The sequence below is a fragment of the Acinonyx jubatus genome, chromosome B1, assembly GCF_027475565.1.
Source record: "Acinonyx jubatus isolate Ajub_Pintada_27869175 chromosome B1, VMU_Ajub_asm_v1.0, whole genome shotgun sequence".
NCBI lineage: Eukaryota > Metazoa > Chordata > Mammalia > Carnivora > Felidae > Acinonyx > Acinonyx jubatus.
This window is the reverse complement of record NC_069382.1, coordinates 60,168,802-60,191,231: the sequence shown is the minus strand read 5'-3', so window position 1 is coordinate 60,191,231 and position 22,430 is coordinate 60,168,802. Positions and strand designations below refer to the sequence as shown.

General features: G+C 33.7%; 1 protein-coding gene across 3 annotated transcripts in view; it reads right to left on the bottom strand.

Moving 5' to 3' along the window:
• SPOCK3 (SPARC (osteonectin), cwcv and kazal like domains proteoglycan 3) overlaps positions 1-22,430 on the bottom strand; it is a 479,180-nt gene that overhangs the window by 10,971 nt on the left and 445,779 nt on the right. For all 3 annotated transcript variants that reach the window (XM_053216740.1, XM_027068602.2, XM_053216739.1), the window contains exon 8: positions 1,117-1,338. In XM_053216740.1, the coding sequence (XP_053072715.1) occupies positions 1,117-1,338 (222 nt within the window). The remainder of the gene's footprint in view (positions 1-1,116; positions 1,339-22,430) is intronic.

Below are 22,430 nucleotides of genomic sequence, written 5' to 3'. Positions count from 1 at the left end.
GTCAGAGAAGGACAAGTATCAAACGATTTCACTCATATGTGGAATTTAAAAAACAAAACAGATGAACATAGGAGAAAGGATGGAAAAATAAGAAAAAAGCAGAGAGGGAGGCAAACCATAAGAGACTCTTAAATACAGAGAACAAATTGAGGGTTGCTGGAGGGGTGTTGAGTAGGGGGATGGGTTAAATGGGTGATGGGTACTGAGGAGGGCACTTATTGAGATGAACACTGGGTGTTATAGGTAAGTGATGAATCACTAAATTCTACTTCTGAATTACTCCATTATTACACTATATATAAACTAACTTGGATTTAAATAAAATAAAATAAAATAATAAAAATAAAATTAGCCTCAAAATTACACACACCACTGTTTCCTTAGTTTCCCCAAACTTTATCATAAAGTGAGGTTTTGGATCTTTTTTTGTTACCTACTTAATTTCAATTGCCATTAGATTGATTATATAAGTATGGTTTCACTGTTACATTGCATTTCCCAGTAAAGAAGAATGCCTAAGGAACTAGCATCATACCAGCTCTTCCAGGTAACTCGCCTCTTCCAGAGAATCAAGAGACACTTTCTTTGCTAGTGAATTTGTACGAAGCTAAGTTAGTTTTAAAAGTTTGAAAGGCCAAGACATTTTAAAATCAAACGAGTAAAAAATAACTTTATGGTGAATGCAGTGGTTCATTCGGCACATTTAATAAGATCACAAAATAGAACATTAAAACTCCACAGTATAGTGATAAAAAACCCATTTATTTTACACCGTGGGCAAAGCAGATTGCAAATTAATTTTAATGATTGCTTTTAATATCTATGTTCTCCTATCTCTCTGTGCTTCTTGGTGGTTCATAATGGAAACTATAATGAAGTGCATTAATACAAAATACTAATTACTATTTTTCATCTTGTTTAGCATGTTTTGTATCCCTAGCTGAGTTATATTGTTTAACATGCTGCTTTTTTGCTCTTTTATTAAGCACTCTAATGAGAAAAATATCTACTAAAATGAATGGGATAAGATGTACTTTTTTTTTTTAATCATGAAGAAATAGATAAAATTTGACATGCAGGTCAACTATCTGCATCAATATGTGTCTCATCTTTTACCTTGCTGTCTCTGGAAGCAGTAGCACCATTCATTGTTCGATATCAAACTGTCCTTGTATGTGTCACAAGAATTGAAGAACGCCTTGGTACACTGTTCATTCTTATCAAGGTAAATGCTTCCGAGCTCTGACTGATCCAGTAGCAGGTCATAGTTTGTATCAAGTCTATTAAACATCCAGCCAAGCGAATCCTTGCAGATCGGCAAAATACTGGTATCAAATCCTAAAGGCAAAGGCAGAAAATGATTAGCGAAATCTGAAAGTCACCATCAGCAGCAAGCAAAATAAAAGAAAATAATAGTTGGTTCCTGTTGGAGCGCCCACTCAACAGTCAGATGTTAAGGCTTTAAATTCATCTTGGGTAATTAATTTCAAAGTAAAATGGGGATAGTAATACCTACCTTTCGGGACAGTTGTGAGAATTAATTAACAAGAATATAAAGCATCTAGTACGATTAGGCATTATTCAATGGCACTTATTTTTCTAATTATGTTAGATATATTTACCATTCTTCATTCAAACTGTTTCTTAATAAATAGGTTGTCATTATGAATGTATTATTCAATAATAATGTCCTATTAATAAAGAAATAAAATTCATTCCCATTCAAAGAAATTTTACAAAAGTAAAATTTTAACACATAATAAGGAAGAATTTCATTAATGCTCTGTATCTTTGTGGAACCATGGCGATTTTATAAGTAATATATGTCCAGAGAAAGAATAACCATCATGTGATTTATACAGGTGCTCTGTCTTTTGGTTCTCTTAAGGCAATTTTTACAATTGCAAATATGCTGAAATGGGAGATGGCAGGGGGCGCTGGATGGACACAGGTATAGAGAAATAAAGGAAATGGGTTTGCATCCAAGGTACAATCTATCAAAATTTGGGTTTCTCTGGATAAACTTCAGGCCCTGCTAACACTCCATGTCCTAAATAGCATCAGATACAATGTCAGTGTTTTGAAGCATAATTTAAAAATTTACTTTCAATTATTCTTTGTCAGGCTTAAATGATCTTTAACATATATTTTGGTAACGCAGTTTCTTTTTTATTTGCTCTTTTCAACTCATTATAAGTGAAAGTAAAATAATAACTCAGTTAACTGGCATGAAAAAGAGGATGCACTTGGACTTGTGGAGACTTTCGGAAAGCTGGATATCCAAAGGGTTTAACCTTCAATAGCAGGCGTTGAAGAGTAGTTTAACCATTTATGAATGAAATTCTCTCTCTGCTGCAGTTAATTTTATGTTCTAGTTGTACATAATCTATTTTAATATGTACCTTTTATTTAATTTTTATACTCCAGGGTGTACAGGTAATTGGAAATAAAGACATACACATTTAGGATTTAGTTTTTAAATCCTATTTAGCATTTTTAGGATAAATAGTATTACATTAAATAAGTTCTGATTGGGAGATTTGGGACTTAAGAAATTCTCATTTTAAACACCTTTTTGGAATTTATTCTATTCATGTATCAGAACATATTGTGCTTTCTGTCCATGAATCACCATGCTTTCTATCCATGGGTTTCCAAAGGTAAAAGAGGTATTTGTGACTCTTTCATAAAAGCATAGAGAAAAAAATCCAGTAATTTTTTTATTATTTGTATTTTTCTTTGTAAAATTGTTTGTAGAATAAAAACAGAATTCTCCCACTCAAACAAACAAACTACAAGCACTCATGAGTTTCTCATTTCCTATATACTTTTCGGTCTTAACCTTGGTTCTGCAAATACAGGGTTGAAAATATAGATAAGGCCATTATTCTCTTGGAGCTTATTTTTAAAACAGCATGGCTTGAGATATTGGTTGGAACTGTTCCTTACTGCCAGAAATTGTCAAATGCTCAGTGATCACATGAAGAAAGGAACCCACAGCATAATATACTAACCACTGCAAAAGTATTCAAAGGAATGAAGTTCTTGGTGTGAGATTTCTGGTATGCCTTTGAGCCACACCCTCTCTCTCATCTCATCTTCTAGTACAATGGAGAAACCCAATGGTGCAATTCTGCTTTTATGAATAAAAGATATGGAAAGAATACAGAAGAGCTATTACCCTTTGGTGAACAGTAAGAGTTAGTAAAGAGACATTATCCTCTCCCTTCACCTACTTATTGAGAATAGAGGACTCAACTGGCTAGTTTCCTAATGCTTAGCATGAAGGTCTCATTGAGAGCCCTAGTAAAGTCCACAAGTGTCTTCAAGAAGCAGAGCTAAACATCTGATTTCCAGGTGAATATCTGCTTATCTACCTTGTGACTAGTCCTGGTCAAACTGGGGAAAGAGCACTGGGGAAAGACAGTGGGTATAACATCTGTGCAGATAAAAGGCAAAGACTATCTGGGATTTAACCAAAGACTGAAGGCTCTCTCTCGGTATTTGGGATGCGGGGGTAGGTGAGATATAAGAAATTGTCCAGAGAAAGTGAAGAGAAGGCCAGCTGTTAGAGATTCATCATCTCATGAATGCTATTTAGCGACAGGCGGTGAAGAATCAGCAGTGAGATAACAGAGCATTCAATTCTAGTGCACATACTCTGGCCTGTCTTTTTAGTACAATAAAGAATGACTGAAATGTTAGAAGAGAGTGTGACACCATCTGAATTTTGTTTTAAAAGGAAACACTTTCTGCCATGTGAATTATACGGGAGCAAGTGTGGAAATTGGGATGCCAGTAGGGAGTAACTGGAATAGCCCATATGAGAGATTTTTGAGGATTGTTCATATCACATCTTCACAATTGCTTGAGTTCCCTTTGACCAATCATCAACGATTAAGACATAAATTTTACTTTATTTTTGAGTTCAAGTTAATTTTTATATTTCTAATTTTAATTCCAGTGTAATTAATATACTGTATTGAATTAAGTTCAGATGTACAATATAGTGATTCAACAATTTTATACGTTACTCAGTGCTTATCATGATAAGTGTACTCTTAATCCCTTTCAATTATTTCATCCATCCCCCCATACACCTCCCCTCTGGTAACCATTTGTTTGCATTTTATGTTAAAAATCTGCAAAATAATTTTTAAAATTATCTCTGCCCAGATTTTATGATGTACCATGCAAACACCCTTGTCAATTTCAACACCTTATTTCTTCTTAGTTTTTCAATAACAGTGAAACAAAAGTAGCCCTAACCTTTCAATAATTTTGAAGCTCTATTTTGTGAACTTATTATACAGTACAGACACTCACATAATATAACATTTCTGAAAATGTAACATGTACAGATATTTAATAAATTTTAACACAAGAGTTTACTCTTTATGCTACAAAGAAATGAAATTCTTACATAGTACATGTTTATTGAATGATCAATTTGGTGATGTGCAATAATGTTTTAGATAAAAAATGTCAAGGATCTGATTTGTATTCAGGTCACTGGCCTGTGCCCTGGCATTACCTTGCATGGTTATATTACTATATCTAGACTTTAATGCCCATATCCAGATAATGTGGGGATTTTTCAAACATGATCTCTGTTACCTTGAAGATAAAAAATACAGTGAGTTTATATAATTTTAATAATACATTTATATACAAAATTGTGTTATAAGGTTAATCAGAATCATAAGTAACAGAAAAGGAGTAGACAAAATTATTTTAATATTCTAAATTAAATATATACTTTCAATATAATTCAATTCAGTTGATGCTACAAAGATAAAATGAAATTAAATTGAAAAATTGTTTTCTGAGTTATCTTGAACTTTTGGAACAATACAAACTATTTGACGAGTTTGAGAGTTCTTGGATAACAGAGTCACGATATATAACATAGTACAAATACTACACATATATGTATTCTATGCATTATTTTTACTATGTATATATGTAATATTCTTGCTATATGCTTCAAGATCATTGTAACATGAAAAAAATTGCTAGATTTAGACAGAGAGCTGATTTCTGTCATAGTAAAACTTACAGCTTTTGCCCAATTTCTGAAGTCTATTTTGTCTTACATAAATATAGTCATTTCAACTTTTTTATAACTAGAATTTCTATTATTATACTTGTAACTAATTTATACTTTTATACTAAATGTGTCTTAGAGAGAGCACAATATTGAGTCTCACATTTTGTCCAAGTCTGAAAATCTCTGCCTATTCATTAAAGGGTTTAGACCACGTACATTTAATATTATTTCAATATGGTTGTTTTTAAAGCTTCATGTTAGTATTATTTTATTTTTCCTCTTTATTAATTGTTCTTTCTGTTTCTCTTTTCTTTTTTGATTAAATATGCTTTTTTAATATTTTTAATATTCTTATTTAATCTCCACTATTAGTTTATGTGGTAGGCAAAATAATAACCCCTCAAAGATGTCCACATTCTAATCCCTAGACCCCTGTGATATTACATTGCTAAAAGGACTTAAGTTTGCAGATGGAATTAAATTGGCTAATCAGTTGACTTTAAAATTGGGAGATAATTGTGGATTATCTGGATAAACCCGATATAATTACATAAATCCTTTAGAATGAAACCATAAAGTGAAACCATAAGCTTTTCATAGCTAATAGAAATGAGACAGAGAAAAAATGGCTTTGAACATGGAAGAAGGAGACCATAAGTCTAGGAAAGTGGGTAGTGTCTACATCTGGGAAAAGCCAACAAGGACTGGAATACTCCTATAACTTCAAGAAAATAAATTTTGACAACAACCCTACTGATTAAACAAATGGATCCTCTCCTAGAGCCCTTCAAACACCTTGATTTAACGTGAGGAGACCTGTGTTGGACCTCTGACTTACAGGGCTATAAAATAATGAATTTGTGTTGCTTAAGCTACTAATTTTTGTGGTAATCTGTTACATTCATAATAGAAAACTAATGTAGTTTATGAAATATATTTGCTTTTTGATGGTTGTCAGCTAAGGATGTCCACAGCTTTATAGTATACATCATTAGCTTAATCACAATCTTCCTTCAAATAATACTGTACCACTTCACATATGTGGTAAGAAATTTGCCAGGGTATACTTAAATCCTTTACCTTTTCTCACATTATTTTGCTATGAGTGTTACCCATTTTAATTCTATATATGTTGCAAATTTCACAGTACATTGTTATGATGTTTGCTCCGAACAATGTATTAGGTTTTCCAAGTGATTAAAAAATGTGAAAAAAAATCCGTTATATTAAAGGAATTTTTTTTTCCCTGTGTAAACACTTCTGACACCAAATATGGGTTTTCCACACAAGGCAATTCTCTAATACTCTGTGGACACCAACTAGGTGTCCTACAATTTAATTCAATTCTGACATTATCCACTCAGTTAGTACAGATCCAGCAGGTTAAGGGCTCAGTCCCACAGAATGCACCCTTACTTCAGATACCAATATTATGTGGTGGGTTCCCAGCTATTCACACTTCTTTCAACTTGACTACAGATTAGTGGGTTCCCATGACCCCTTCCTCAGGTTCCATAATTCGTTATGACAACTCACAGATCTTAGGGAAACAGTTTATGTTTGTCAGTTTATTGTAAAGGAAATTATAAAGAATAGAAATAAATACCCAGATGAAGAGATACATAGGGTGAGATATGGAAGGGTCCCAAATGCAGGAATTTCTGTTCCTATGGAGTTGGGGTGGACCACTCTGTCAGCACATGGATGCATTCACCAATTCAGCAACCCTCTGAACCTGAACCCCTTAGCTTAGGGATTTTTACAGAAGCTTCATCTAGTAGACATGATGGATTATTAACTCAATAGTCAGCTTCTCTCCCCTCTCCAGAGGATGGAGGGTGGGGCTGACAGTGCCAGACTTCTAATCACAGTTTGGTCTTTATAGTAACCAGCCATCATCCTGAAGCTATCCAGGAGCCCGCCGAGGGTCACCTCATTAGAACAAAAGATGTTCATATCACCCAGGATATTCCAAGGGATTTAGGTGCTCTAAGATGCTCCTAATATCCTCATTACTCAGGAAGTTACAAGAGTTTAGAAGTTCCGTGTCAGGAACCAGGGGCAGAGACCAAATACAGATTTCTTATTTTGTCAAACATATTTCCCCCCATGTTAAGCATTTCTGGCTTTCTACATTCCTAAATATAGATTCAAATTTCTGTGTTGTATAATTACCTTTTGTGTCAATAAACTCATTTAATATTTCTTGAAATTTCTCAGCTTTTGATTATTGAAAAGGTTTTTTTTTTCTTTTTCTGGCTTTTTTTTTTTTTGGCTTAATTTTTGAAGAAACATTTTTGTCAGAGACTTTCTTTCTTTTAACACCTTAAAAATGTTCCACTGTATTGTGAGTAGTGTTGAGGGGAAGCTAGCTGACATGCTGAGCTTTGCTCTTCTGAACAAATTTTTTCCTTTCTTTTTTCCCCCCACCTCTGGTTGCTTTTAATATTTGCTTTTCAATACTGCCTTTTAGCAATTTACTTATGGTACACATTGATTTTTTTTAATTTTTTTAATGTTTTTATTTATTTTTGAGACAGAGAGAGACAGAACATGAGCAGGGGAGGGGAAGAGAGAGGGAGACACAGAATCCGAAGCAGGCTCCAGGCTCCGAGCTGTCAGCACAGAGCCCGACTTGGGGCTCAAACCCACAGACTGTGAGATCATGACCTGAGCTGAAGTTGGACACCCAACCAACTGAGCCACCCAGGCGCCCCTTCTTATGGTACACTTTGGTTTGGTTTTCTTTGTTTCTGTTGCTTAATGTTTATGGTATTTCTTGCATGTGTGGGTTTATTATATTAGTAAAATCCAGAAAGTTTTTAACCATTATTTATTCATATAATTTTCTGAGGCTCTACACTTTTAGTATTCTTTTGAGACTTCAGTTACTCATATATTAATCCCCTCTACATTGTCCCATGGTTCACTAAGATACAGAATTTTTTTTTTCAGTTTCTGTTTTCTTCAATGTGCTTTAATTTAGATAGTTTCTATCATATACCTTCAGGTTCATTTTTCCCTCCCTGCTGCTCAGTTCAATGTCTTTGTATTCTCACTCAGCATGTTTTCGTTTCATTTATTGTGTGTTTCATCTTTAGACATCCTATTTGGGTGTTTTATTCACATATCCTTTTTTGTAATTGATGTTCCTATTTACCTTTATACTACTGTGCATATCAATAATGTTTATGGTTATTTTATAATCTTTATATATTAATCTCATCATCATTGTAATTTCTGAGTATATTTTCAATATTATGATTTCTCCATATTATGGACCATATTTTTGCACTTCTTGGCATCCTTGATAAATTTTAATTGGATCTAAACATTATGAATTTTAAATTATTGGTTGGTGGATTTTGTAATATTTCTCTACAATGTTATATTTTGTTCCAGCATGAAATTAAATAACCTGTGCATCAACTTGATTCTTTTAAGGATAGCTTGTAAGCTTTGTATGGCAGTCACAGAACAGAGCTTTATTCTGGGATTAATTTAGCCCACCAACAATGTGTATCCCATTCACTATATGGATATACAATAATTTGTTTAACCATTCACCACTTGAAGGGCATTTAGGTAGTCACCAGTTTTGTAATTATACAGTTGTTATAAATATCCACATATATGTTTTATGTAATCATATGTTATAATTTCTCTAAGATAAATATCCTAGATTTTTCTTCAATCTAGGATATCTTCAATATCCTAAATTTCTTTAAGATAAATATCCTGAAATGAGATTTCTGGGTTATATGGTAAGTAATGTTTCATTTTATAAAACTGTTTTTCAAAGAATCTGTCCCATTTTGAGTTCCTATTAGCCAGTTATTAGAGATTCAACTGCTTTCATACGCACCAGCACTTCATGGTAATGTTATTTATTTATTTATTTATTTATTACCACTCTAATAAGCGTATAAGAGGCATCTCACTGTGATTGAATTCAGCATTTCCCTAATACTGACTGATGTCAATATTTTCATATGTTAATTTACATCACAAATCTGCTTTGTGCAAGTGTACAGATCTTTACCCACTTTTCAGGTAAATTGTTTGACAATTATTGAGATTAGTATTATTTATATATATTTTTTTGGATTCAAGACCTTTATTAGGTATGTATTTGGCAATATTTTCTCTCAGTGTGTGTCTTGTCTTTTCATTTTAAAGCAGAATATTTTTAAAAACTATATATATAGATAGATCTATATAGATCTCTATCTATCTATCTATCTATCTATCTATCTATATAGATGAAGTTTGATTTATCATTTGTTCCTTTTATGTGTCATATCTAAGAAATGTCTGCTAACCAAAGGTTAGATATATTTATTCTTATATTTCCCTCTATAAGTTTTATGACCTTAGGCTTTCCATCAAGGCAAACTGATTTTTAGTTCAGGTAAATGATGCTTTGGGGTTTTCTTTTGTCTACTCCTCCATCTGGACAAAAATAAATGCTGAGGCCATCTTTATCCCACTTCTGGGAGAAAGAGAACTACAGTCGAATTTCAACCAAGAGTAAAGTCAGTGTTTTTTATTTCTTTGTATGTTCCCTTGTGCTTTGCATACACTGGCGAGTCATGTGTTGACACATTATAGGACACAGGGCACAGGTGCAACGTTGAGAGTCATGTGTTGACACAGTATAAGACACAGGGCACAGGTGCAATGTTGAGCTCAGTGATTACAGGGACATGCTGCTCATGACAGTTTCTTCGAAGGGAATGGCTGAAGTAGATACTATACCCCGGTCTCCCTGCTTGGTTCACCCAGATTCTCTCTCTATTACAGAACTCAGGAGAAAGTACACAGGCCGGTCACTGTGCCCTCCGGCTGCTGCTTGTCCCATTTTTAATCTAGTCATCACCAAGGCTATTGTTCCGGAAGCTGTGCATTCTCAATGTGAAAACCACAAGCAAATGGGCATTTCCCACTAATCCAGTATATCCACCTTCCTCCCAGGTTCCCACTGATCAAGACCTTGAGAACTGGAATCAAGTATAGTCAGTCAAAATCAATCCAAAAAATCCCAAGTTTTTGAAGAAAATCATGCAACATTAGTACATGTATGAGTTACTATGTGGTTCCATCTTTTTATAGTTAACTTTAAAATTAGTATAAACGTAACACTGCATATCTAAAAATTACTCATAAAGAGACTTAAATTATTATGAACCTTTTCTTTTTTCACATTTTAGAATGTTAGAACATCTTAATTGTTAGGTGGTAACACTAAATGACACAGCAGAATACTAAATGAACAGAATGTACATAAAGTGAATTTTACAAAGCATGTCATATGCCTACTTTCAGTATTTCAGTAAGAATGCCATATTCTTCATTTTTCTCTTCACTATTATAATTGCATCTATGTTGTGTCTGAATTACAATATGACCCCTAAGTTTGGCAATGAGGACATTATGTGTATGTGTATGTGTAGAGGATCTATATATGAAATGCTCTCCAACAGTCATCATATATGATCAAATCTGATAGCTTATCAATGCAAGATGAGAGAGAAAAATAACTAAGGGGAAATCTACATTTATCATTTGAAATATGATAATAGGGGTTTGATACAATGTAATACTCAAAACTAACTTTCAGAGTCTGAATATTGCTTAAAATTATCTTCTTGCAAATTTGGAAATAATATGCAGTTGTTTAAAAATTACGAGTGGATTCACTCTTGTTGGGTGAACTTAAGGACTTTGACATCCCTTGACATTATTAAAGTTGTTTCTTGAATAATTTTAATGTTTTTTTTTGAAGGAGAGAGAGACAGAGCATGACGGGGAGGAGCAGAGAGAGAGGGACACACAGAATTTGAAGCAGGATCCAGGCTCTAAGCTGTCGGCACAGAGCCCGATGCGGGGCTCGAACTCACAGACTGAGATCATGACCTGAGCCGAAGTTGGACGCTTAACCCACTGAACCACCCAGGCACCCCTCTTGAATAACTGTTTTTACAAAGTTTTCCTCTCTTGAATATTAATATTTTCATAAAATGTTATGGTAGCTATCTAAATAGAGGTAACACAGAGCTCAATATTATAATTAATGTGAGGTTTGGGATATACATATTTTTAGTGGTGTTAAAAATAATAAATATGTGGGTGAAATCAATGTGGAAAGAGTAGTATGTGCAAACAAGTTAAAAAAGCATAAAATTATAGGGCACCTGGGTAGCTCAGTCGGTTAAGCGGCCGACTTCAGCTCAGGTCATGATCTCACAGTCCGTGAGTTCAAGCCCCGCATCGGGCTCTGTGCTGACAGTTCAGAGCCTGGAGCCTGTTTCAGATTCTGTGTCTCCTTCTCTCTGACCCTCCCCCGTTCATGCTCTGTCTCTGTCTCTCTCTGTCTCAAAAATAAATAAACGTTAATTTTTTTTTAAAAAAAAGCATAAAATCACCATGTTTATACATTGACAAGGATGGAAACCTATATTTAGAATGACTGAGATTGACTCATTTACTCTGTTCCTCCCCCCCCCTCAGTTTTATCGAGATACATATAATTTACTCAAAACATTGTATTAGTCTAAGTGATACAACATAGTGATTTTATATATGCATTGTATAGATTATATCAATATAAATTATATATTACAAAATGGTTACCAGAGTAAGTTTAATTAACAGCCATCACCTCACATCATTATATATATTTTTTCTTACGATAAGAACTTTAAGATCTACTCTCTTAGCAACTTATGAATATACAATAAAGAATTGTTAACTAGAGTCACCATGCTCTACATTACATCCCAGATCGTGTTTATCTTATAACTTGAGCTTTTTATCTTTTGACCATTTTTACTCATTTTTACATGTCCCACCCCTACCCCAGACCACACCCCCTGCCAATCCCTCACCTTTGGGAAACACCAATCTGTTCTTTGTAGCTATAAGTTTGTGGATTTTTGTTTGTTTTGTTTTGTTGCTGTTATCTTTGTGTTTATTTTTTAATTTTTAGATTCAACATATAAGTGAGATCATAAGGCATTTGTCTTCCTCTGTCTTATTTTACTGATGGTTGAAATATTTCAAATAAATTTAAAGCCTTTGTAATTTATCTATATTATAAAACTGTCATTATCTTAAAATACTTTTAACATTTAAAGTAACATTTTTATCATGTTATGAGACTCTATCAAAGATTACTTAAAAATGGTGATAATTTATTTTGTAGTGTTATTCAGTTAATTAATTTTTGGAATTTAGATTATTTTAAGCAGTCACTGACAGGATTTCAGGGTTTGGAGCTACTTTGCATTGTGTTGAAATAAATCACAGTGTACCTTGTAGAAGAAGACAAAGCTTGATTCTTAAGACATTTTACAACATACTCTCCTATTTATTTATTCAGTTTTTTCAGTCGTCTTCATTTGTTATTCCTTTACCTATCTCTTAAATATTGCTCTTCTTAACATTCATTCTCAGATGATTTTTTTTTTACTTTAGTCCACACTAGTCATCTTGAGGTAATCATTCACTTATATTGTTTAACCAACATCATTCACAGTTCACTGTCTGTATGACCAGTCTATCTACCTTTTTGAGCATGATACTACATACATATAAGCACAGGTTCACATACATTATATTTTAACTAGTACATTGATTATGTAATGCACATACACACATATCTTAGACAAGTAGTATTCATAGGATATAATCTGAATTCACTTTTATTTTTTTCTCTGATTCTTTGTAAATATACATTCATTGTGGAAGTTTTCTCCTTGAGAAAACTCTTTGGGAAAACTCAGGTGGTCCCATGATTTCTTCATCTCAGCTTCAGGTAAAAAAAATTGCATTGTCCTTTTAACGTTGCCATTTAATAATTACCATATTAAAAGACTGCAACACATGTGGGTTAATTGGTATTTCAAAATGTCTAATTTCATATAATGATCACAACTCTAAACTGATTCTTCCTTTCCCTAGCTGGGGATTTTGCAAATGCAAACTCAAGTAAGGGAGTATGATGTTTCCTTAATTCTCCATTTTTCTTCCAACTCTCCTTTCCCATCTCTTTTATGATTACCTCCAGTTTTGGCATAAGTGGATGAAGGATACATAAGTGTAGGCAGAGAGGTTCTTACAAGACATGAATAGACACTTTTCCAAAAAAGACATCCAGATGGCTAACAGGCACATAAAAAATGCTCAACATTACTCATCATCAGGGAAATAAAAAATTAAAGCCACAATGAGACACTACCTCACACCTGTCAGAGTGGCTAACATTAACAACTCAGGCAACAATGGATGTTGGCGAGGATGCAGAGAAAGAGGATCTCTTTTGCACTGCTGGTGGGAATGCAAACTGGTGCAGCCATTCTGGAAACAGTATAGAGCTTCCTTAAAAAGTTAAAAATAGAACTACCCTACAACCTAGCAATTGCACTACTAGGTATTTATCCAAGAATACAGGAGTGCTGTTTTGAAGGGGTACATGCACCCCAATGCTTATAGCAGTGCTTTTGCACTAGCCAAAATAGGAAAAGAGCCTAAATGTCCATCCATCAATGGATGGATAAAGAAGATGTGGTGTGTGTGTGTATATATATATATATATATATATATATATATATATATATAATGGAGTACTACTCGGAAATCAAAAAGAATGAAATCTTGCCATATGCAACTCCATGGATGGAACTAGAGGGTATTATACTAAGCGAAATTAGTCAGTCAGAGAAAGGCAAATATCATACGACTTCACTCACACAAAACAGATGAACATAAAGGAAAAGAAGCAAAAATAATATAAAAACAAGGAGTGGGACAAAACATAAGAGACTCTTAAATACAGAGAACAAACTGAAGGTTGTTGGAAGGGTTGTGGGAGAGGGGATGGCCTGAATGGGCAAGGAGGCTAAAGTAAGACACCTGATGGGATGAGCACTAGGTGTTACACATAGGGGATGAGTCACAGGAATCTACTTCTAAAATCATTATTGCACTATATGCTAAGCAACTAAATTAAAAAAGTAAAAAAAGTAATAAAATCATGCAGCAAAAAAATCCCAAAACTGATGACTAGCTTAGGAAGGCATTATGCTGTACAGGCTTATTAGGTTTTTGAATCTATTTTTCTTCTAGATCCTTTCTTAGATTTTCCAGGGTTTCCCAATGTGAACGTCCAACTCTATTTCTTGTGATATGTGATATTTTCCTCTGGCTGCCCCCCTAGCGATTAGTCCCTGGATCTCTCTGGTGATCCATTTTTATCTCAGCATTTACTCAGTGTTCAAAACATCTCTCATGGGCAGAATTTACATTGTTTCTCACTCATATGGCTCAAATATTGTCCACAGTAGATATCTTTGCATCTCCTTTCCAAAAATAAAATTTCAAAGCAGCAGTAACTTTCCTTTGCTTTGACATCAAACAAGTTAGCAGCTCATGACTGCTTCCTGCTTGCATACTTTCCTGGTGGCATTCAGACCATTATCCACCTGTCTGGAAACACATTTAAAACAATGGTTCTGTTTAAATCTCTTTCTCAACTTGAAATAAAAGGAAGCACTCTCATTTTCTTAGACGAGTGGTGAAATCATAGTATAACACTTTCCAAAGAAACCCATTCATAATGTTGCTGCCATCTTTGCTGTGTTTACTCTTTTAGATCCTTCTTTGGATCAATGTTTGAAGGCCTATTGACTTACAACTATACAATCCTCTTATAATAATACCTAGATTAGTGTTTGTTTGAATAACCAGGAGTGTGGAATCCTAGAAGGGCTATAGAATTCATCCTACCACAACGTCTCTAAAGGCAGAATCTCCTAGCAGAAATACAAAAGAAGTGAAGGTATGAATAATCTGGGTTCTGGGGGTGAGGGGTATAACAGGTGTAAGAAATAGCCAGCCAAAAGTATCTAAGGTCAAGCCGTGCCTGATGCCACTGTAGAAGAGAAAGAACCAATTTTACTGGAGTTGAGTGAATGAAGAGAGAGCTGTAAGAAATGAAGTCAGAGAATTAATGGTCTGTTCACTCACATGAGTCACAATAAAGACTTTGTTTTTACTGGGAGATCTTCCCATCTCTGTCTCTATTTTTTTTTTTTACTCATAGATGGCTCTGAGGTGATAGGCTTAACCTACTGAAATAATGAACTTAACATTTACTGAGTTGATGAAGACACAAAAACAGAGTTGTATGGGGCATCTAAATTGGACGTTCGCAATGTTAATATTGAAATGCTTGTCAAACTTTCAGAGAAGATTTTAATGGGAAGTTGAATATATGATTCTGGGTATCAAGGCTAGAAATGTGATTTTGGGAATCATCTGTATACATTTTATATTTGAACAAGATACTAAGCAAAACCATAATAATAATTAGTATAGCTAGAAGAAAAAAATAATAAATCTAGAGGACTGCCAATATTTAGTTATCAAATAGATGATGAATGATCAGAAAAAGACATTCAGAAGGAGTGGCTCATGAAATAAATGTGATATTTTTATTCACTGCTATATCCTAAGTGCCTGGGTCAATGTTTGGCAAATAGTATGTACTCAAAAAAATCCCATAAATGATGATTAAATGAATTAAGTGGTAAGTACATATCAAATACTATACAGGCAGTATACACACATATATAAAGGAGACAAAATATGGAACAGATACAAATATACACTTAAAAAGCAACATAAAAAAGAGCTGAGTCCTAGAGTAGGTGCTATATAAGAGCATAGAAAATAGTAAGAAGTGCCAGCAAGGTAAAACAAAAGGATTTAACATCTGAGGTGAGATTTGAGAATCAAAAAAGAATTAATTCAGTAACAGTACTTTGTGTTGGAGGGAAATTAGATGCAGGAAAAAAAATGTAAAGGTGAGTAATTTTATGCTGGTTTCATAGAAAAGTTTTATTACTAAACAAACAAACAAACAAAAAAACCAAAAAACAAAAAACAAAACAAAAAAACCCTGGAAGACTAGTCAGTGAATTTATCATCTTCTTAGAGAACATTAAAACGTTGGACAATAAAAAATAAGTTTGCTTTGAGGTAGTAAATGCATTTAAGGAAATGTAGCTCAAAACAGTACAAATGGTTCAATAATAGCTCAAGAAAAGAGTCTAGGAAACACTGAGAAAAACTCACTCAAAAACTCACTTGAGCAAAAAGATCAATATCCTATGCATAATCATGAATGGTTCTAGAAAGATAAGAGAGTATCCTTCACATGGAAAAAGAAAAAAAAATTCACTATCTGGCACTATCTGAATTTTTCAACCACTTATTTATTTCATGACTTATAGAATATGTAGCATAAGGAAATCTTCAGTTAAAGATATAAAAAATTATGCAAACAAATGGTTTAGTGTATGAAAAGAATCTACTTAAACATCTTCATAGTCAGTTAAAGGCATATATCTTTATTATGCATTAAAAGAAATGTTGGTATTTATTAAAATATTTATTAGTAGTAGTATAAAATAAATATTTATTTATTAATATGTATCTATTTTTACAACTAGAAGAAAAAATATGAAGTCCAGGGAACTACCAATATTTAGTTATCAAATAGATGATGAATGATATTTATATTATATACATATTATAAACATGGTTTTAAAGATTAAATCTCAAGATACTAAAACCTGAGTAAATTTTCAAATTTAACCCTAAGGCTAATGAATATAAGTAAATCTGACATAAAAATAACTTAATAACTAAAAATCTCTCTCTTGGGAGTTGGTATAGATTATCGATATAATTCAAGAAAGCTTTAAATACATGTATTAGCCTCACTTTATATGTTACTTATTTTTACACAAAGGAAAAAATTCATTCAGAGATATTAAAATCAAGGCCAAATAATAGTTACTAATTTTTGGAAACATTTCTGCAATCTTTAGCCAAAATGAAACAGGAAAATATCCCCTTTGTGTGTACAAGTATATGAGAGGCAGTTACCACAATCCAGATGAATTACATACTTGAACTGACTAGATAGTACTTGAATTCTGAGCGATCCTTTGGAAGATTACGTGATAAGTCAAAGAACGTAAGTTCATTAAGTTCAGAGTCTATACAATCTGTATTCAAATCCCTTTACCACTTACTAATTGTGTGACTTTAGGTTTTACTTCTTAACCTTCCTCAACTCTTAAAGAGGGACAAATAAATCCACTTTGCAAGGGACTACACAAGATAATATAAATGATTGTTTTTTGTGACTGAACCCTACAGGACTGGTGCTAGATTACAACATCTAGGTGCAAACCACCACATTGTACTCAGTAATGGGTAAAATCACTTTGCTCTTTTTCCTCCTACACTCACCAGTTCTTACAATCCTTTGGAGATCACTATAATCCCCATGAAACATCTAAAATCACTTAAGAAACATGCTGATGTCTTTTCTCTTCAAAGATGTGTCAAAAATTTCTGAAAGGCAAAAGCTATCAGACACAGTTTTATAACTGAAAAACATCGATCAATATCCCCTAAATGTATATGCTATAGTAGAAAATTAGGTTATTCACTTCTAGAATGCAGACACAAAGGAATTCACTTCCTCATCTTATGAAATAGCAAGCCTATATTAACAATTGCATTTGCTTATTCAGCAAATATTTTAGCATAATTTAGATTAACATAAATCAATATAAAGCCATTCAAATGAATGCAGAAATCCCAGGGAATGTAGATTTCAAAACATATTCAAAGTGACTGAAGTACTGTGCTCACTCTTGAAGGTTTACAAATTTAAAAAGTACCATAGCACCAAAAATGAATAAATTAATTAAAAGACTGATTTGGGAAAGGAGTGGGGTCACACAGGAGTAGGCAATGAGAAGTAAAGTAGCATTTTTCCCATACTGGCTTCAATACATGCTATGCTCCTAGGTCTTCTAGATCCAAAGACAAGTAAGACAAAAATCTTCTCTCCAACATGTCATTTAAATAGTTATTTTAGATTCTGTTTCCAGTAATGGCTGAGTAACATTTACTGGACTGATGCTCTTACTCATAAACCATTAAACTCTGCACAAATTAAAAAAAAAACAACATAGGAAGGAATTTAAGAGTGATTAAGAAGCTGGCAGATTCTGGTGGATAACCTACATTTTGTAAAGGGAAGTTATATGGAGTGAATTCTCAATTTTTGCTGTTTTTCAGCCTGGTAGCTAACAGAGTTGGCCTGGAAGAAGATGGGAGGGACACTCGTGGAAAAATACACACATTCAAGCCTAAAAAATTAGAAAATTTTGTACAACCACTGAAAATCAAAGGAGAAATCCAGGCAAGAAAAGAGTCAGAGAGCCGATATTATCTGCCAGAGATTCTGATGACCCATCAATCACACTCACATACACACTGTAGATTCCAATCACCTACACTAGAGTCTACACATCCGAATTGAGATTAGAGCTGGATTTCAAGAAATGCAGTTTTCATTCTGAGTCCAACAAAATTAATTATCTCCTAAAATAAAAAAAATACTCATTGGAGTGAAATAACATAAAGCATTCCACAATTTAGTATAAGTGACATCTGGAACAACATCCAGATTTATGAGATGTGTGAAGCACCAGGGAAAAAGGACATGTTCTTAAAAGAAAAGAAAAACAATTGAGAACGAATCTGATATAGGATACAGTTGTTGGAATTAGCAGACAAGATTCTAAAGCGACCAAAATAGCTGTCTTTAATGAAAAGAATACAATACGCTTCTTATTACAATGACAGGAACTATTAGTAGAGAAATAGAAATTATAAGAAAGAACAAAATGGAAATTCAGGAACAAAATAATGAAGCAGCTTATAAAACATAAAAAAAAAATCACAAGATGGATTCAACAACAGAACTGAGTTCATCGAGAAAAAAATAAACTTGAATAAAGATCAGTTACAATGAACTAATGTGAGGAAGAGCAAGGAAAGAAATGAACAGTGCCTAAGGAAACCGTTGGATAATACATGGGGTACAGCACATGCAATTGAATCAGTCCCCATAGGAGAAGAGAAAGACAATGGTGCAAAAAAATAACTTGAAATGATAATGAAAGAAATTATGCTTCAACATCTAAATTTACAGTTTAAAAGATTACAATGATCCTCAAGCAAAATAAACACACCAAAAAAGGCCATTTCTAGCCAAACTCTTAAGACCTAAAGATAAACACCAAACTTGAAATCAGGAGGAAGAAAATGACATATCGCAATTAAACAAGGATTCAATTAAAGTCTGGCATCTGATCAGAAATTGTACAGTTGGAGGAGTACTGCTCTCACCCTAATGATAAGAAATATATGAATAATTTACAAAACCACAATTATTTGGAACCCATGAGGGACTCTGTGTCCCTGTACAATGCAATAGCCCATGGTCTAAAAACAGGCGTCTGCCTCCAAGAAGAGATGGTGAGACAGCCATGGAACACTGTATAAGCTAACAAGGAGAATTCAGCTAAAGTCTTCAATGGATTGCTAAAGGCTGTGTATAGTTTAGCATTACATTAAACAACCCTTAGAAGCCACAAAAGGCAGAGGAATCAATAACCATTGACAGCTTTTATTCAAAAAACCTCAGCAAGCACTTTTAAGGAAGATTTAGTGTAGGATAAGAGAGCTAATAAAGCCATCTAAGAAACAGAAGCTGCTGTGAGAAAGGTGTGAGTGTGCAGCTTTATCCTATGTTCCTATATCTGTTATGGAACAAAGCTTTAAGTTACTAGGGACAAGATAAATACTCTGTCACCCTGTGGATACAGGTGAGGATATGCTGCACCCAGGAGATTGGAAAAGAAAAAGAAATAAAACACACCAGCTGTCTCTCAGTAAGAGGCAGGACAATGTCCTGAGTATAGATCATCAGGGAATCCCTGCATTAAAGTTGGGATAGGATCTCAGAAGATTCCACCTCTGAGATCCCGGTGTACAGGTGTGTAGCACCTGCCTGAGGCTATCACTTAACAAGAATATGAAGGAATGCTCCTATTATCCGGGTACCAAGTATAGTACCAACAGTCTACCAATAGTCGAGGGGTGAGATTGTGGTGAAGGACCCTCTTTGCGACTTCGTTGCAAAGAAAAACGTAAAGAAGCATGTGGAGAAAAAGAGGATGGCAAATCAGCCTCACCAGAAGCACAAGACCAACACAGAGGCATTGAGGCAAACAATAATAGACCAAAACCAAAACCTAGTTCAATATATGACTAATCGACTCAATCATGTTACTAAATGCCAAGTAAAAAAAGAAGCATCTTTATTTTTAGGCATTCATACTATTTATCTCAGTCTCTACCATCCTATATAATATGTTCAGTTTTGAGCAAAGAAACAAAGACACACAAATGAAGAAGGAAAAATATTTAGGAAAAAAAAAAACACTGCCAAGAGACCAAGCATTCAATAGAATCAAAATCAGATATGACAGATATAGCAACTATCAGAGAAATAATTTGAAATTAATATGACTAATAAGTGAAAGGCTAAAGCATAAAAGCAAAACTTGCATTGGAACTGTAGGTGGGAACTAGAAGAAACAAACAGACAAGCCAGAAAGAGAGTGAGGAGGGTCAGAAGAGGGAGCATCCAACTTCGGCTCAGGTCATGATCTCATAGTTCATGAGTTTAGCCCCACATCCGGTTCACTGCTATCATCACAGAGTCCACTTCAGATTCTCTCTCTCTTTCTGCCTCTCCCTCTGCCCCAGCCCCACGGCACAAACACACATACATGCACTTTGTCTCTCAAAAATAAATGTAAAAAAGAAAAACAAAGGAAGAGGAGGGGGAAGAGAAAAAGAGAAAAACAGAACATACAAGAGCTGCATATCATTGTTAAACAGTTCAACAGAAAAGTAATTGAAATTGTTAGAAGAAGAGAGAGAAAACAGGGTAGAAGAAATATTTCAAGATTTAATGGAGAATTTTCCAAAATTAATGAAACACATGAAATCACAGAGATCCTTATCTTTAAGAAACCCAAAAAAGGTAAATACCAACCATGCAAATAAAGAAAGGAACAAATCAACAGACATCAGTGTCAAACTGCTCAAAAACAATTAATAAGCAGAAAAATCTTTAAAGCATTTAGAGGCAAATGCATTTTTCTATAGAGGAACAAAGAAAAGAGATTGATGGCAGACTTCTAAGCTGAAACCATACAAGCCAGAATATGATGGAAAGACATTTGTGATGTGCTGAAAGAAAAATAGAGCTCTACACCAAAAATTCTTTACCCAGAGAAAATACAGACGCTTAAAAAATTAACACAGACTGTTAAATACAGAGAAGAAACTGGTGGTTGTCAGAGGGGAGGTGGGTGGGTGGCTGGGTGAAGTAGATAAAGGGGATTAAGAAGCACAAATTCCAGTTATAAAATAAATAAGTCACAGAGATGGTAAATACAGCACAAGGAATATAGTCAGTAATATTTTAATACTGTAGTATGGTCACAGGTGGCGATGGCACTTATCATGGTGAGACTGACACTATAATGTATAAAATTGTTGCATCAATATGTTCCACACTTGAAACAATATGATATGTTATTTATACCTCAATTAAAAAAATCATTGAATGTCTATCTAAAGTTATTAGCAATGTGTGTTTGAAGCATATATTAAAGCAAAACATATATTAAAATAACATAAAAGACGGGATAAAATGAGAATTATAAGTACTTCTAATATATATAATATGGCAAATATGAAGGTAGACTGTGACAAATTACATTTGTATCTTGTAAATCCTAGTGTAACCATTAAAAAACTTTCAAAAGGAGATAAAAATAATAAACCAAGAGTAGAAATAAAATGAAATCATACAAATGCTTACTTAGTCCAAAATAAAGCATCATAAGAAGAAAAACTGGACCAAGAAGAGATGGAAAATACAGAAAATTAGCAAGAAAGTATATTATTATGAAACCAAATCAATGACTATATTAAATGTAAGTGAGCTGAGTATATCAATTAAAATACAAAACATATATTAAGATACACACAAACCCAACTCAGACTCTAATTATTTTGAAAGGAAACTAAATAAAATGTCACAGTAGGTTGAAATTAACAGGCTGGAAAAGTATACCAGGCAAACACTAATGGAAAAAAAGTCAGACTGACAATACTAATAATATATTTGACCTCAGAATAAGGAACGTTACCACAATAAAAAGGGATGTTACATAATGATAAATATTTCATTAAGAAGACATAACAACCCTGAACGTATCTGTCTCTAAAATGAAGGTTTAAAATTCATGAGGAAAAAACAAAACTAATAGAACTGACCAGAGGGAATAGACAAATTCCCAACTTTATCTGGAGACCTCAACACTACTCTGTAAATAATCAATAGAGCAGGTGGACAGAAAAACAGTAAAGA